Source organism: Rana temporaria, chromosome 5, assembly GCF_905171775.1.
Source record: "Rana temporaria chromosome 5, aRanTem1.1, whole genome shotgun sequence".
NCBI classification, from domain to species: Eukaryota; Metazoa; Chordata; class Amphibia; order Anura; family Ranidae; genus Rana; species Rana temporaria.
This window is the reverse complement of record NC_053493.1, coordinates 336874941-336891718: the sequence shown is the minus strand read 5'-3', so window position 1 is coordinate 336891718 and position 16778 is coordinate 336874941. Positions and strand designations below refer to the sequence as shown.

Sequence of the window (16778 nt, the reverse complement as noted above, 5' to 3'; positions counted from 1 at the left end):
ATGCGATAAGGCCTTATTGGAAAGATGGAGATCTTTCAACAGCTTTTTTGACTCAATACTAATAGTATACAAGTTCCCATTTTCTGGTAAGCGAGTTGGCTATATGTTTTGGTGGGGGATCACAGATTGATCATTGAATTCTGTTTATTGGGTTACCGATTTTGTGTTTCCATCATTTGCAGGACAGTATATATATTTTTTTTGTACTATAATTGTGTTTCACTTTATTTTTAAATAAGCAAATAACTTTTTTTTTTTTTTTTGTATTAAATTCTGAATTTAAATCTGACATTATTGTATTATTTGGGTTTTTTATTCACTTTACTTTTAGCACTGATTGTACATGATTGTGGGCCATTTTATATCTAGTGAAGTGCCAGCAGCTATAACCGTCCTCTAAGGGCAGTTTCTCCTATTTTTCCATTTGAATACATTACATCACTTCCAAAGTTGTATTCTGTCCTATGAGAAATTTCATAACTTCAGTAACCTACCGTATAAAATGGAATATAAGCCAAGTCACCTAATTTTACCACAAAAAAACTGGGAAAATTTATTGACTCGAATATAAGCCTAGTGTGTCCATCTGCATGCCTCACTGTGCCTCACTGTGCCCATGACTAGACTGACTTTAACATGGGAGTCTATGGAAGGGGTGCCTGGCTTTGAATAATCGGTGCTTCCCAGCTGTAGGTCCCCCAGACAACAAACTTTGCACACTTGTAGATAAGAAATGGGGCTAAATGTGTACCAAGTTCCGGATTCAGGGGACCTGCGTCCAGCCGGTACCAGGTCCCCAAAGTTACTGGAGAAATTACCGTTTAACATGGGAGTCTACGGAAGGGGTGCCCAGCTTTGAAAAATCGGTGCTCCCTGGCCTTAGGTTCCCCCGGACAATAAACTTTGCACACTTGTAGAAGAAGAGTGCGGCTACATGTGTGCCGAGCCAGTACCGGGTCCCCAAAGTCCAGGAGATCAGGCGCAAAAAAGGTGACTCAAGTATAAGCCAAAAAAATGCGCTGAAAAACTTGTTTTATACACGAGTATATACGGTATCGGTTTTCAATATGAGATTAGCATGTAAAAGAAAAAAAAAAACTGACCATCATTCGTCCGATATTCTTATTGTGTGTACAAGGCTTTAAAAGCAAGCCAGGAGGAATATTTATAATGTGTCTCTTTCATCCTTGTGTAGTAACTGGCAAAAATCAGATCCTATAAATCCAATTTCCAGCAATCTTTCTTGAGGCAGGCAATCTAAGAAAAAAAGGCTGAGGAATTGCAAGCACTCTGCAATTGCTTTTTTTGGACACTGAGAACAGTAGGTTGTCATTGGCCTAAATGTTCTTTCTTTCTATTTCATACTAACTTTCATGAGGGGCTCAGCATACCACACTGAGCAATAAATGATTCAATAGGAATCATTGGGAGTCAAGAGAAAAACCATAGAACCACACACATTTAAAACTCTTAACACAAGAGTTATCTGTCAGAATGCTTTTATAAGGCTTAGTTTACATATTTAACCACATCCGATTCGCATAACGTGCATTGAACTGGCTTTCAATGGAGCTGGTTCACATGTCTTGGGCGGCCACGGTCCGTTTCTGAAAAGGGTCCTGTGGGATTTTTGGGTCCGGTTTAGGTGTGAACGCAAGTAAAAAATCGCACCTGAAACGGTGAATAATACTGCTCAGGACTGCAAACCGCAGCTGGACATTTGTGAACCTAGCCTGATTACATAATACAGATATGAACATTGTATCATTCTGTCTTCTAGATTTGTGTAAAATTATGTTATGCTGATTCCCTTTTACATATTCTATGCACTTTGTATTCTATATACTTTTTTTTTAAACGGTTTAGATTACGCATAAATTATTATACAGGATAATTGAGCGTTCTTTCACCAATCCACATTTGGTGAGCTTTCCACCTTCGTTCTCCCTTAAGCTCCATATACACAGGCCGAATGTCGGGAGTCATCGGCCGGTTTAAAAAAAAAAAAAAAAAAGACCGACATTAGGCCGTGTGAGGACCACACTGTTCGACAGAAGGCTGGCTTCTGTCAGACAAGCTTGCTGGAAAACCAGCAGCTGACCGACTCCCGATCAGCGCTCTCAGCCAATGGCAGAGAGCGCAGATCGGAGTGGCTGGTAAACGTTAAAAGGCTGTTTCAGTGGTCAAGCGATGGATGTCCACATACACTGAAGCATAAGAAGTTTACCAAGGCCCCTTTCACACAGTCGGACCGTTCAGGTCCGCCTCTCAGTTTTGTCGGCGGATCTGAGCAGCCGCTCCATGCAATCCTATGGAGCGTCAGTTGTCAGCGGAGACATGTCCACTGACATCCGACCCCATCCAATCTGCCAAAATCAGACGTATGGCGATACGGCCCCATCCGTCCATATCGGATCGGGTGAGTTTTGATGAAAACGTACATGCTGTCTTTTTTTTTTTTTTAAATCAGATCTCTCCATAGGAGACAGCGGCGCTGCACAAGCCCCTCCCCGCTCAGTGAGCAGAGAGGGACTTGTCACCCACCGGCTCAGCGGAGAGATCACTCGCTGAGCCGGCGGGAGCTGGCGGACTCCATAGCGACGGAGTCTGCCTCGTGTCAAAGAAGCCTAGAGCCCTGTACACACGATCGGTTTGTCTGATGAAAATGGACCGTTTTCATCGGACAAAGCGATCGTGTGTGGGCCCCATCGGTTTGTTTTCCATTGGTGAAAAAAAATAGAACATGTTTTAAAATGTTCCTATGGATAAAAAGCAATCGTCTGTGTGGAAGTCTATCGGTCAAAAATCCACGCATGCTCAGAATCAAGTTGACGCATGCTCGGAAGCATTGAACTTAATTTTTCTCAGCACGTCGTAGTGTTTTACTTCACCGCATTAATATTACAGCATTTTTGTTCACTTTAAATCTCTTGAAGGAACTCTTTGAAAACATAGCAACATTGTAAGGGCCATCAAAAAAGCTAACATGGCATGTTTTACGATTCGTTACCCCTGGGCACAGATGCCACCTTTTATGCAGGTGCAATTGTGGAATTATGCCTATGGGGCTTTGGAAAATGGGGAGCAAAAGCACAACACCATAGCTATGTCAGATTTGATCATTTTCTTTCATGGGCTACATAGTGATGGGGCCATATTGCCATGATCTATATGTTGCCTGCTGAATAGTAATTTTAAAGTATGTGTGCAAAGCCTTGCATTTTGGATAAATTCATACTCTCCCAATTTTTTAAGCTTTTCTAAAATACAATTTATACTTGTGAACTATATTATGCACCACAGTAACGTTTTTCTAGCTGAAGGTGGAGAAGCAGATTCTTGTGATATTCGGGCTTTGTGTGGACCTTTAGCAGGCAGGGTATATGTGAATTTGTACATATTCTTTAATTAAAAAGTAAACATATGACTAGGATGTTGACAGTGAATTCTCTGCTTTTCAGGAAGACATACCTCGTCAGCTGGTGTATATTGGACTATATCTCTTTCATATTATAGGCGCATATGTATTAAAGTAAGTATACTTGAGTTCTATCATTTTGCTTATCTGATGTTATTACTAAAGTGAAGCAGAAGGTTGTGACGATACACTGTGCAATATCGGAAATCGGACAGTTAAAGCAGAGCTCCTTAAGAAAAAAATAAGTCGGCAGCTACAAATACTGTAGCTGCTGACTTTTAATATTGGGACACTTACCTGTCCACAAATCCAGCGGTGACTTCAGCCGAGCCGATTTTACAATCCGCTCTTGGGTGCTGCCGCCACCATTTGGCTATGGGGAAACCGTCAGCACTGCACTTTATGAATGGCCTGGAGGTGGGGGAAGGAGGAGGGGGGGGCCCTAACTTCTGACTGAGTTCGCTTCTCCCCCCCTCACCCCATAAGGTGCCAAATGTAGCAGTGGAGAGGAGAGAAGGCAAACAAGCAAATCTACCCCTTTTTGGTGGAGCTCTGCTTTAATTCTTTGCTGCACTTAGTTAAACCATTAGCCACTTTAAAGTACTATAAAAGCAGGCATACCAAGCTGTCTGTTTTTTTTGTTTTTTTATCAAAAAAACAAACATAATTTGTATGACTTAACTGGCGTCAAGGGTTTGTTCCACTAGCTACCATTTCCTTGTCCATTTCACTTAAAAAAAATGTTTTGCAGCACTGTTTTATTTTTTAAATTGTGACAGTGTGTGTGGAGAGAAGATCCCACCCCCACTGTTAGAACGGGGAATTTGGGGAGTGAGTGATGCTGCTTCATTAGTTAATATGGATGTAACATTATACCAACATGTTACTAAAGGTAAACTTCTCCTTTAAAGTGGAGGTTCACCCAAAATATAAATTTTTTAACATTAGATTGAGGCTAATTTTAGTAAGCAGAATCGGGTGTTTTTTTTTTTTTAAATGAATGCAGTACTTACCGTTTTGGAGATCGATGTTCTCCCGCCGCTTCCGGGTATGGGCTGCAGGACTGGGCGTTCCTATTTGATTGACAGCCTTCCGACGGTTGCATACAGCGCGTCACGAGTTCCCGAAAGTAGCCGAACGTCGGTGCGCAGGCGCCGTATAGAGTCGCACCGACGTTCGGCTTCTTTCGGCAACTGGTGACGCGCTGTATGCGACCGTCGGAAGGCAGTCAATCAAATAGGAACGCCCAATCCCGGAAGATCATACCCGGAAGCGGCGGGAGAACATCGATCTCTAAAACGGTAAGTACTGCATTCATTTTAAAAAGAACACCCGATTCTGCTTACTAAAATTAGCCTCAATCTAATGTTAAATTTTTTTTTACGGGTGAACTCCCGCTTTAAGAATGGCTCGCAAAAATCTGCATGCTGTGATGTATGCTTATAGGCATGATATGGCCAACAGGTTAACATAGCAGGCTGTATGGAGGATTATACATTTTGTGATTTTATCTGACAGTGTCAGTGTTGTCCCTCACATGGGCCAATACTAGAGCACCTCACTGCTTTCCTCTGCGTCCCCCTTTTTCTTTAGAAGAATGTTTTCCTGCAACTTTCTTTGTTTAGGGTAATTGGGCAGGGTACGGATATGGGATGCAATGGGCCTTTCACTACCAAATATGTCAATGCCCAGGAACAAGTTTTCAGCCATTGAAGTCTGAAAAAAATCTGAATTCTAGGTTAATGACCATCTAGAAGGTTGATCAGGATGACCGGCCCGAGGCCTACACCTTTTGAGGAGCTATACTAAAGCAAAACCCTCAACCCCCGGAAAAATCAATTGTTGCGGTTTGTTTTGTCATTTAATGGCACTTAAGCCTCATACGCACGTTCAGACTTCAAACAATCTTTCCGTGGATTTGTGTTCGAAGGGCTTTGGCTGTGAACTTGGTATGCATACACACGACAGGACTTTTTCAGCCAACAAACATGAACGTAGTGACGTAATTGACGTACTATGTGGTTTTTCTGCTATTTAGTGCCACCCTTTGGGCAATTTCTGCTATTGCTGGTTGATCTTTTGTATTGGTTCTGAGCATGCATGTTTTGTACTTTGGTCTTAAAGGAGTTGTAAAGGATTTTTTTTTTCACCTTAATGCACTCTATGCATTAAGGTGAAAAAACATCTGATGATGCCGACCCAGCCCCCGTTTTACTTGCCTGACCCCTCGAAAGTCCCGCGCTCGGTCCCAAGATCCTCTTCGCCACTCAGCCTGGCCGCTGATTGGCTAGAGCGAATGGATTGAGAGCAGCGCAGCCATTGGCTGGCACTGCTGTCAATCACATCTAGTGACGCTGATGGGGGAGGCTATGTGGCTATGGCCGCTCGCTGTATCACTGGAGCGCTCCAGCAAGGACTCACCATGCGAGCTCTCTTGCATGAATGTGTGGAGTTCTTGCGGGGAGGACCAGAGACAGCCGCCGAGGGACCCCAGAAGACGTGGATTGGGGCCACAGTGGAGGTAAGTATAACATGTTTGTTATTTTAAAGAAAAAAAAATTCTTTAGTGACCCTTTAAGTCCGATGGACTTCTGTACACACGATCGGACTTTGCTCCATCGGACTTTTGTTGCCGGACAGTTTGTCTGTTTGCAGGGCGAACATTTGTCCGGTGAAAACCGAAAAAGTTTACACATGGTCGGATTTTCGGAAAAACCTGGTAATTTTGAAGTTTGTTGTCAAAAAGTCTGATCGTATGTATGGGCCGAAAGTCCTGCAGATTGGCCACTCCTTATCTCTATACAAGCTATAGTTCAGTGCTTCAGAAAGAAGTGAGGCAATTTTAACAGTATGCTAGCTGGATAACTAGTATTTTCTGGAGAGGTCTGTAATAGCAGTCTCCATATTTATACTTTAGGTTACCTTTTAAAGCGAAGTCTACCTTTAAAAAAAGAAAAAGATAAACGCATTTTATTTATTTTGCAAATCGGCATTAAAACTTTGATCAGTAGATTGTGAATGCAATGTCACGCTACTTCAGCTCTCTGTTTATACTGAGGTACGGACTTTCAGTCAAAGAGCTGGAGGAAGTGTCAATGAGTTATGAGTGGGCTGCACTTGAGAACTACCAGTCCATCTGCCACGGTGGTAGCGCCATCACATATCTCTGTTGTTGAAGGGGTGGATTTGGCAGTGTCCCATTTTCACCATAAATTCAGATGTAACATAGTGGAAAGGGTGGACTTGGCCTTTATATTAAACCCGGACCAAGCTATATGGAATTTGTGTTTTGATTGGTGAAAATACTAGCATTTTGTCTGTCAAGGCAATGGCTCCAGTATTTCTAGAAAAGTATGCATATTGGGAGTTTAGCATCTGACCTGATGTCCCTGGAGTGCATGTATCGGTATGACATTACAGACCTATGTTTTATATTATTACGGTCACTATGAAATGTGTTTTATTAGAAAAACATCTATGCGTTTCCATACATTTTTCTTTTTGTGTGTTTTACAGCCTAAATCACCTCGGCCTTGTTCTGCTGGTTCTTCATTACTTCGTAGAGTTTCTGTTTCACATCTCTCGACTTTTTTACTTCAGCAATGAGAAATATCAGAAAGGGTAGGTATCAATACTAGTTCATAATTGTAGTCACAAGTAAAAATGACACATGGGTTATGTTTGCATTGTAATGATAGGAACCCTGATTTATTTTTCTCTTGGGGTAGAGGTGTGTTTTTTTTTGTTTTGTTTTTTATACAGGTAGATGAAGTCTACACTTCAGTTCTAATTTATGACTGAGTGTCCACAAGCAGTTTTAGGGTCAGTTCACACATGAATCGCACGGGAACGCAGTCTGCATGTCTGTTTGATTCAGTGTGGTTTTTAGCCCATTCAGTTGAATAAGCTGAAATCACACTAAAGCATATAGTAGTTTTCCAAAACACACCACACCAAATCACACGGTATTGCGGTATATATAAATTGACACACAGTAGACTACACACCCAGCCTTGATGTAAACTGGCTCTGAGCCTAGGTTCACACTGCTGCGAATTCAAAATCGCGGTAAAATGCACGATTTTACCGCGATTTCGCGGCTGCGATTTTGCCGCGATTTTGGCCTCAATTTAATGTAAATCGCGGCCCGAAATCGCAAAAGGTAGTACAGGAACTACTTTTTGAAATCGCAGATGCGGCGTCTCACTGATTAGGACAGTGCCATTGCCGCCGATTTGAGATGCGATTTGACATGTCAAATCGCATCTCAAATCGTTCCAAATCGTACCCAGTGTGAACCAGGGCTTAAAGTGATTGTAAATGTTGACCTTGTAAAATGACCCTTTCGTTTTAAAAAGAAAAAAAGGAAAGGCAAAGCATTTTTGTATAGATATAAATAAAATAAAAAAAGTATAAATCTTTTTCCCCCCCCTTTTTTTTTTTTTTTATAAATATAAATTCCTCTGTTCTCAGCTACATAAGAGCTGTGGGTAGGAGGATAAGCAGCAACACACAAGCTTGCCAGTGAATGGCTGTGCAAGGGGGGGGGGGGGGGGAGAATCAGGACAGGTCTGATCATTGTAGGAGAGTACATTGCCTCCAACAGCTGGAGAACTGACATGGTGTGTTCTCCTGCTTAGTGTGGTCAGTTTTAAATAGGAAAGCAAGGGGAGTAGCAGGAACACCAGGAATTTCACACAAAAAAATAATTTCTTATACAAGCACAAGGAGCAACAGACACATATCATGAATTTGAAATGTTGGGGTAACAAACGCTTTAATGCATTTCAGCATCAAATAAACACAAACACTATTTTCATCAAACAAAAAAAAGACCTAAAATAAAAGTAAAAACATTCTAGAGGAAAATCACTGCCATTTACTATTACACAGTTTATTACAAATGCCAACTAAATTACTTGCGGGACGTAAAAATAAGTCCTGCAAGCAGCATCTTTGAGGCGCTTTAGGAGCGGTGTATAATGGGCAGTGCCACTGAAGCGCCTGCAACAGCAGTGCTTTGCAGGCTAGCGCCCCACTAGTGGCCGAAAAGCGCCTCTAAAACTAGCGGCGCTTTACCACCAATGCCTCAGTGTGAAAGTGCCTTTAGTGTCTTTAATTTTTTCCATTCTAGTTCAGTTAACCAAGGCTTGACAAATCCATGGAGCCAGCTAGCCAAATCTATAAATACTTGGCACCCAACTTCTCTGATCTCTTTTCCATTATCGATTGACGTTCTTGACTCCAATAAAATTCAATTAATTGTCCACCGTTTATGTGTTTTTTATTTTTTTTTATCTTTCCTGATCATGTTTGGTACTGCGTCATAACATTTGTGGTTCTTTTCTCTTGCCAGGTTTACATTGTGGGCTATTCTGTTTGTCCTGGGGCGTCTTCTTACCCTCATACTATCTGTTCTTACTGTCGGATTCGGACTCGCTCGAGCAGAGAACCAGGTTTTGGACATCGATTCTGGAAATTTCAATATTCTAGCAATCAGGTAGAACCCCTATGTTTGTGGTCATTGCATGTTTTTACTGTCACTTTTATGCACTGTGTATTGTGCACAGTTCCATTCTATAAGGCACAGCTTAGCTGGTAAAGTGGCATTGCTGATCTGGAGGCTGCCAAAAGTTTTGGAAAAAAAATTGATACTGTTGACATTTACAGGTTGACATGTACCAGTTGCAGGTAGTGAACTTAAAGCAAAAAGGTGGCCATGCTGTTGGCATTCAAATATTTATATATTCTAAAGAACTTTATGTTGCTGCAGGCACACTGGATTCATTTTCAACCATTACAGCAAGGACACCTTCACTTTAAATTCAGCAGATCTGCTTACTGCGCTCCCCCCTCTCAGCAGTGACTTGGCTTTCTGGACTGCATCACTTGCTTCCACTGCAGAGGCGCATTGCGGGCGGTATTAACCCTTCATCGGCCACTAGCGGGGGTTAATACCGCACCGCTAGCGACTGAATCACGCGGCAATCCCGGCGGTAGAGCGCCGCTGTTTTTAGCGGCGCAATACCGCCACCGCGGCTCCCGCTCCAATGTGAAAGGGCTTTTAAGGTGAGTTGAGCAAACCAATCTGATCTTGGCACATTTTCAATGTTTGCAAAGTAGGATTAGCCATGGGAATAAAGTAGCTCTGTCATTCGAGTAGAACAAGAAGCTACTAAAACAAAGGCTATACTGATTTTTGTTATTGCCTTAATGGATTTAATGTAAAACTCCAGCTTTTTTGGGGGTGATTAATAAAATGCCCCATAGGCAAAATAAATCTATATATATAATTTATGGAATTCCAGACAAAGGTACATTTTTCAAGATTCTGTTTAGGCACAGTTAACATTTCTATAACATGGCTTCACTTTTTGATTTCAGTTCCACTTTGAGTTGCTGGGCTATTCAGTTATCAATTGCTGGTGTGAAATGATTGAGCAGCTATATAAAATCAGATATGTAACTATTATTTTACAGCAGCCATTTTCAAACTATGGCCCTCCAGCTGTTGCAGAACTACACGTTCCATGAGGCATTGTAAAACTCTGACATTCACAGACATGACTAGGCATGACGGGAATTGTAGTTCCTGAACAACTGGAGGGCCATAGTTTAGAGACCCCTGTTCTACAGCCTGCTACAGATTGCTACAGTTCACTTGCTGCAAACCATGTTGTTATGCAGGTAGATTATTTTTATTTATTTTTTTATTGCTACAGATCACTCGTGTGACATAGCCTTCTCATGTTGTATACATATTTGTATATGTGTTTGTACAGCCATCATTATATTTAAAAGCTATGAAATACCTACCATTGCCGCAGTACAAGTCACCAGAGCAACACTGGAAAAGCCTAGACCCGTGCATATTTGATTCCAGAAAGTGGAAGACTGTTACCTGATTAAATGAACTCCTAAAGCATATGATCTATAATTAACTTGCTCATTATATTTCAGAATCAGCGTGCTGGCATCTATTTGCATAACTCAGGCATTTATGATGTGGAAGTTCATTAATTTCCAGCTGAGACGGTGGAGAGAGCACTTATCCCCACAGCCTTCCCAGAGGAAGAGAACTGTTCCTTCCAAGGGCAAGAAAGGAAAAGGTGCGTTTTTACAATGTGTATTAGGCTGAACTCGAGGCAAACCGCTAAAAACACAAATGCATATATGTAAACGTTAACGGATTTCTGATTCTATTCTGTCAGTCTTGTGATCCAGACTTCATTGTCAAACAACACTTTGAGTAGTTAAAACCAAGGTCCCCGCAAATTATTTTTATTACCCTCTCACACCAATTGCCCCCCGGCCCTTTAAGAGTTCTAAAACCCAGGAGGCAGGTCAAGTGACCACTGTGATTGGCTGTCACAGCAGTCACATGATAGGAAATCTCCAGATCGTGAGTATGCATCGGGAGCTTACTTAGTTTTTGCCCCAAGATATCCTCCATATTCTACTTTGAGTGCAGGGTGTCCTTTGCCAGCCTCCACTGGGCTCTTCATTCATACTGTAATGAAGCAGAGAGCAGAGCTGGTGTTGTCATGGCAGCTGCTCAGAGCACCCTCAAGAAGGGAAAAGAGGAAGAAAACACAGGGCCGGATTCAAGGAGATTTGCGCATTTATTACCGAGGCGCAGGGCAATGATTTTGCCCTGCGCCCCTGCAATTTTTTTGTGCTGCCCTCGATTCACGGAGCATAAGCTCCGTAAATTGCGCGCTGGCAAAATGCCCGGCGCAAGAGCACGCAATTTAAATGATCCCGTAGGGGGCGGGAATCATTTAAATTAGGCGCGTTCCCGCGCCGAGCGTAGAGCGCATGCTCCGTCGGGAAAGTTTCCCGACGTGCATTGCGGCAAATCACGTCGCAAGGACGTCATTTGCTTCAAAGTGAATGGCGTCCAGCACCATTCACGATTCACTTACTCAAACTGCGTAAAATTAAAATTTTGCGACGCGGGAACGACGGGTATACGTAGCAGGGGCAGCCTTGCGCGAAAACCGCCGCAGGGCTCGCGCAACGTTGTGAATCGGTGTTAGTATGCAATTTGCATACTATACACTGAGCACAACAGGAAACGCCACCTAGCGGCCATCGCTAGAATGCAGCCTAAGATATGCGGGCATAAGAGCCTTATGCCGCGCAGATCTTAGGCTGCAGTCGCCGTAACGAGGTTCCTGAATCAGGAGCACTCGTTACGCCGGGGCAAGTAAGCAATTGCGCTGTGTAACCTATGGTTACACAGGCGCAATCGCTTCTTGAATCCACCCCACAGTGTTTCAGGTAATAACTCTAAAGACTTCTAAATGGGTAAGTATTAATAAAAAAAAAAATACATATTTGCAAGGGGTCCTGTAGGGGGTATGGAAATTGATTGGGGGGCATCCAGAGTTTGGCTTAAGATAATACAGCTCGGTACAGGTTATTGGTGGACATTGAAGGAAAAGCTGCTCACTGAGTTCATCCCTGGGACTTGACTTCTTGTTAAAGCGGAAGTCCACACAAAAATGGAACCTCCGCTTTTCAGAACCCTCCCCCCTTCGGTGTCCCATTTGGCACCTTTCAGAGGGGAGGGGGGTGCAGATACCTGTATAATACAGGTTATTGCACCCACTCCCCGGCATAGACTCCCGCAGGGGTCACGCCCCTTCCTGTCCCAGCGCTGTCTTCTGGGAAACACACTGCTCCCAGAAGACGGCAGGCACCAGTTAGGACGCGCAGCGCAACTCGTGCATGCGCAGTAGGGGACTGGGAAATAAAGCCGCAACGCTTCACTTCCTGATTCCCTCAGGATGGCGGCGGGGGCAGCCAAGAGCCGAGCGATTGTTCGGCTGCCAACATCGCGGGCACCCTGGACAGGTAAGTGTCCATTTATTAAAAGTCAGCAGCTTCAGTATTTTTTTTTTTTCTGGAAACTATCTGTGTATAGGACGCCGCCAGGTAGCCATAGTGCATTGCATTTCACAGAAAACAGTGCCGCAGATTGAAAAAGAAAGGTACATTTTATATATATCTCTTGAGTCACAATTGTATACGCTATAATATTTATTTTTTTGCTAAAAAATTCCCACAAAAAGTGGAGTTACCCTTAAAAGTAAACCTGTTTGTGCAAGTCAGGCACACATGCCTTCAGATGGTCTCTTCAGCCTCAGTGAATGCCTACAATTAGGGATACATTTATACACTGGGTGGCCTTACTGGCCAGTAGGAACACATAGGAGCGGATGGGCTGTTAGCTCTGCTTGATTCTGGGGAGGAAGTCAGTTGTTTTTCCTCTGATACGTTTTTGTAAAGTTACGAAGTGAAAATGTCTAACTTTCTAATTTCCAAAGGCAGTTTATTACAAAAATCTTTCATTTTATTTTTTTGACACGCATGCATATGCACTATTTTAATACACATCATATATTGCTATATAATTCAAAGAAAGGGAATTGGCACTGTTTGGGAGTACACAAGATAGGTTACCCTTACGCCAATGTGTAATATTAATGTGGTGATCCAATATGTGTAAACAATCATGTAAAAATACATAAAAATAAGTGCAATAATTATAAAGTGTCATATGCAAGCAAAAAATAAATAAGTGTCCATATATAAATATAAAACCTGAAGAAAGATATGCATGAAATTAATTAATAAATGTCCATAATCCAGGGAGGTGATGGATGTAAAAATCCAAAAAAGTGACAGTCTGTGACACGTGTTAAATCCAAAAAAGTGGCGATCTGTAAAGTGACTCTGCAAATTATTTTGAAGTGACATTTCTGTGCTCCCCTCCAATTTTCTGTATTCCCCTTATGTATTCACCAGAGCGCCTCAGAGAGCGTTGTAGTCGGATATCGGTGTCCCCCTTGCCGGGATATCATCTTCTTCCTTGTTATGCTGTAGTACACTCAGGTGTCCTCTGGAAGAATTTGACCTTTTCAGCAAATGCCAGTATATAGTAGAACCTTTGTTTATGTTCCACCTCCGTAGTGCAATATTCAAGCAACCAGGCATCCACATATGTTGCAGTAAAAAAAAATAGACCCTCATAGAGTGAATCGGTTAAAACATGGGGTGTTTATTTATGTAAATAAGTGTATAAAATGGTATAACACGGTTTAAAAAACGAAACCAAGATTAGATGTCTTGCAGATTATATATAAATACTTTAAGGCCCAGTTAAAATGTGTGCGGCCGCAGTTCACAGCATGGGGTCACCGGTTCAGGTGCCTAAATTTGCACCTGACTCTGACCCAAAGACGCACAGGACCCTTTGGAATGCGGACTGCGACCGCCCCGGACCTGTAGGAACCAGCACACTCGCTTGTCATGCAAATTAAATGCAGGGAAGCCCACATCAAATTCGCAAATATGTGAACCCAGCCTAAATGAGCATTAAATTCATGAACCATTTAACCCCTTGGCACCAGCCATACACATATACAGTATCTCACAAAAGTGAGTTCACCCCTCACATTTTTGTAAATATTTTATTATAACAACACTGAAGAAATGACACTTTGATACAATGTAAAGTAGTGAGTGTAAAATTACTGTCCCCTCAAAATACCGCAACACATAGCCATTAATGTCTAAACCGCTGGCAACAAAAGTGAATTTCCAAATTGGGCCCAATTAGCCATTTTCCCTCCCCAGTGTCATATGCCTCGTTAGTGTTACAAGGTCTAAGGTGTGAATGGGGAGCAGGTGTGTTAAATTTGGTGGTGTTGCTCTCATTCTCTCATACTGGTCACTGGAAGTTCAACATGGCGCCTCCATAGCAAAGAATTCTCTGAGGATCTGAAAAAAAAGAATTGTTGCTCTAAATAAAGATGGTCTAGGGCTAGGCTATAAGAAGATTGCCAAGACCCTGAAACTGAGCTGTGGCACGGTGGCCACTCGGAAAAGGCCTCGCCATGGTCGACCAAAGAAGTTGAGTGCACCTGCTCAGCTTCATATCCAGAGGTTGTCTTGGGAAATAGATGTATGAGTGCTGCCAGCATTAAAGGGGCAGGGGGGTCAGCTTGTCATTGATCAGACCATACACTGTATTAAATTGGTCTGCATGGCTGTTGTCCTCTAAAGATGATGCACAAGAAAGCCTGCAAACAGTTTGCTGAAGACAAGCAGACTAAGGACATGGATTACTGGAAACATGTCCTGTAGTCTGAGACCAAGATAAACTTATTTGGTTCAGATGGTGTCAAGCATGTGTAGCAGCAACCAGGTGAGTTAAAAGGCAAGTGTGTTTTGCCTACAGTCAAGCATGGTGGTGGGAGTGTCATGGTCTGGGGCTGCATGAGTGCTGCTGGCACTGGGGAGCTACAGTTCAAGCCAAGCATGTCTCCAGACCTAAACCCTATTGAGCATCTGTGGGGCATCCTCAAATGGAAGGTGGAGGATCGCAAGGTCTCTAACATCCACCAGCTCCGTGATGTCGTCGTGGAAGAGAACTCCAGTGACAACCTGTGAAGCTCTGGTGAACTTCATGCCCAAGAGGGTTAAGGCAGCGCTGGAAAATAATGGTGGCCTCTGGCCACACAAAATATTGTCCCTTTGGGCCCAATTTGGACACTTTTACCTAGGGGTGTACTCACTTTTGTTGCCAGTAGTTTAGACATTAATGTCTGTGTTGTTATTTTGAGGTGACAGAACATTTACACTGTTATACAAGCTGTACACGCACTACTTTACATGGTATAAAAGGTGTAATTTCTTCAGTGTTGTCACAAAAAGAAAAGATATAATAAAATATTTACAAAAATGTGATGGTGTAGCCATGTCGCAGTGTTTACAACTTGGCGTGCTGAGAGCCCGGTCCCTACATGGTAGCCGGTGGGGATTGATAAGCTTGCGATGCATACTTGCAATCGAGAACTTTGCGATCATGTGACCACTGTGACAGACAAGAACAGCGGTCACGTGTCCCAAATGCCTGCCTCTGCCTCCCGGCTTTTGAAACTCTTAAAGGGCCGGGAGGTGGAAGCAGGAATGGGTTAATTGTCATTAATGGTACAAAAATACACAGTATTTCAACTTTTTTTCTTCTTCTTTCCAGAAAACGGCGTTAATGGAACAGTAACCTCGAATGGAGCAGATTCTCCCCGCAGCCGAAAAGAAAAACACTCCTAGAAAAAAAAAGGGGGGGGGGGGGGAAGTCATTTTGCAGTTGATGTACTCTGCTCCCAAAGAGAAGTTGCCTTGTGCTGTACAGAGCCCCACAGAGCTAGAATTCTTACTGTTACAATAAATGTTTCTAAGCAACCATATGCCATGACCTTCAAGACTATCTGTGACGCATACACGAGAAAGGTGGCCACTTTAGGCGCTGGAACGATCATGGACCACATACCCTATCCATTCACTAGTGACGACATCATTCTGTAAGGCACTTCAAGCCACAGTCATGTTATGGCCTCTGGTGAATTGATGGGGTGTGCATTGGTTCAGCCCACAAATTGGCTGCCTCCTGCGTAAACGGTGACAGGTATACTTACCTGACTGTACAGGGTGTCTTTCCTTTTTTTTCCTTTTTTAATATTTTCATTTTTAGCATTTTTTTTTTATGCTAGAACTGTCACAATCAAAATTCAGTGCTAAATAGGACAAAATAATTGGCCTTTTAGGGGGATTTCCAGTTTAAGTGGAAGCCCTCTATCTGTTTGGTCACCTCGGTATAGTAAAACAGAAATTTTACCCCCATCTGCAGCTCCTACATTGTGTCAGGGATTGTAACTGTACAGTTATCGGCAGCACCATTGCTGGTAAAATCTATTCTTATAGTTTGGTCATGGAATACAGTAGAATTTCTATGCACCATTACCTCCGATAGCCAAATATCATTCCACCCACACTAGAATGAGAGCAGGATATTAAAGAGTCCTTTTTATTGTATATATTGAAGGTTTGCCAGAGGTGGCGCCCCTAAAGGGGAGTGTCTAATCACATTGGACATTTGAAATTAACAAAGAAAAAGATTGGCTTATCTCTCCCTGGGGAGGGCGCTGCCACAAGTCATTTAGGGGGGGGGGGACCCTACTTGAGTTAGTCAGGGAGGAGCAGTTCCCCGTTTATCCAATGCAACATGGTATATCAAGTAAGTCAAAGCCGAATGTATCAAGATCCACAATCAATGAATAATAATGGGGTACAAAAACTGGAGTCATTTTTTAACATTTTCGCAAAACTGCAAAAGAGTATTGGTAAAAATGTCCTTTTCCTGTTGTACAGTTCCAGCATCCTACTCTTTTGATATGCCAACTGAAATGTTTAAAAGATGTAAATGCTGTGATACATGTATTTTCACTTCAGTTTTTTTATAAGCCAATGTTTTTTTCTTATTTGATTAAAAACAATAAAACAAAAAATTGAA

The 16778-nt window shown here is 42.5% G+C and overlaps 1 protein-coding gene across 1 annotated transcript in view; it reads left to right on the top strand.

Moving 5' to 3' along the window:
• Positions 1–16778, top strand: part of TRAM1 (translocation associated membrane protein 1) — a 65021-nt gene extending 48243 nt beyond the window's left edge. The window contains exons 7-11 of the mRNA XM_040354391.1: positions 3462–3532; positions 6935–7039; positions 8775–8918; positions 10379–10527; positions 15465–16778. Coding sequence (XP_040210325.1) covers positions 3462–3532; positions 6935–7039; positions 8775–8918; positions 10379–10527; positions 15465–15538 — 543 coding nt within the window. The 3' untranslated portion in view covers positions 15539–16778. The remainder of the gene's footprint in view (positions 1–3461; positions 3533–6934; positions 7040–8774; positions 8919–10378; positions 10528–15464) is intronic.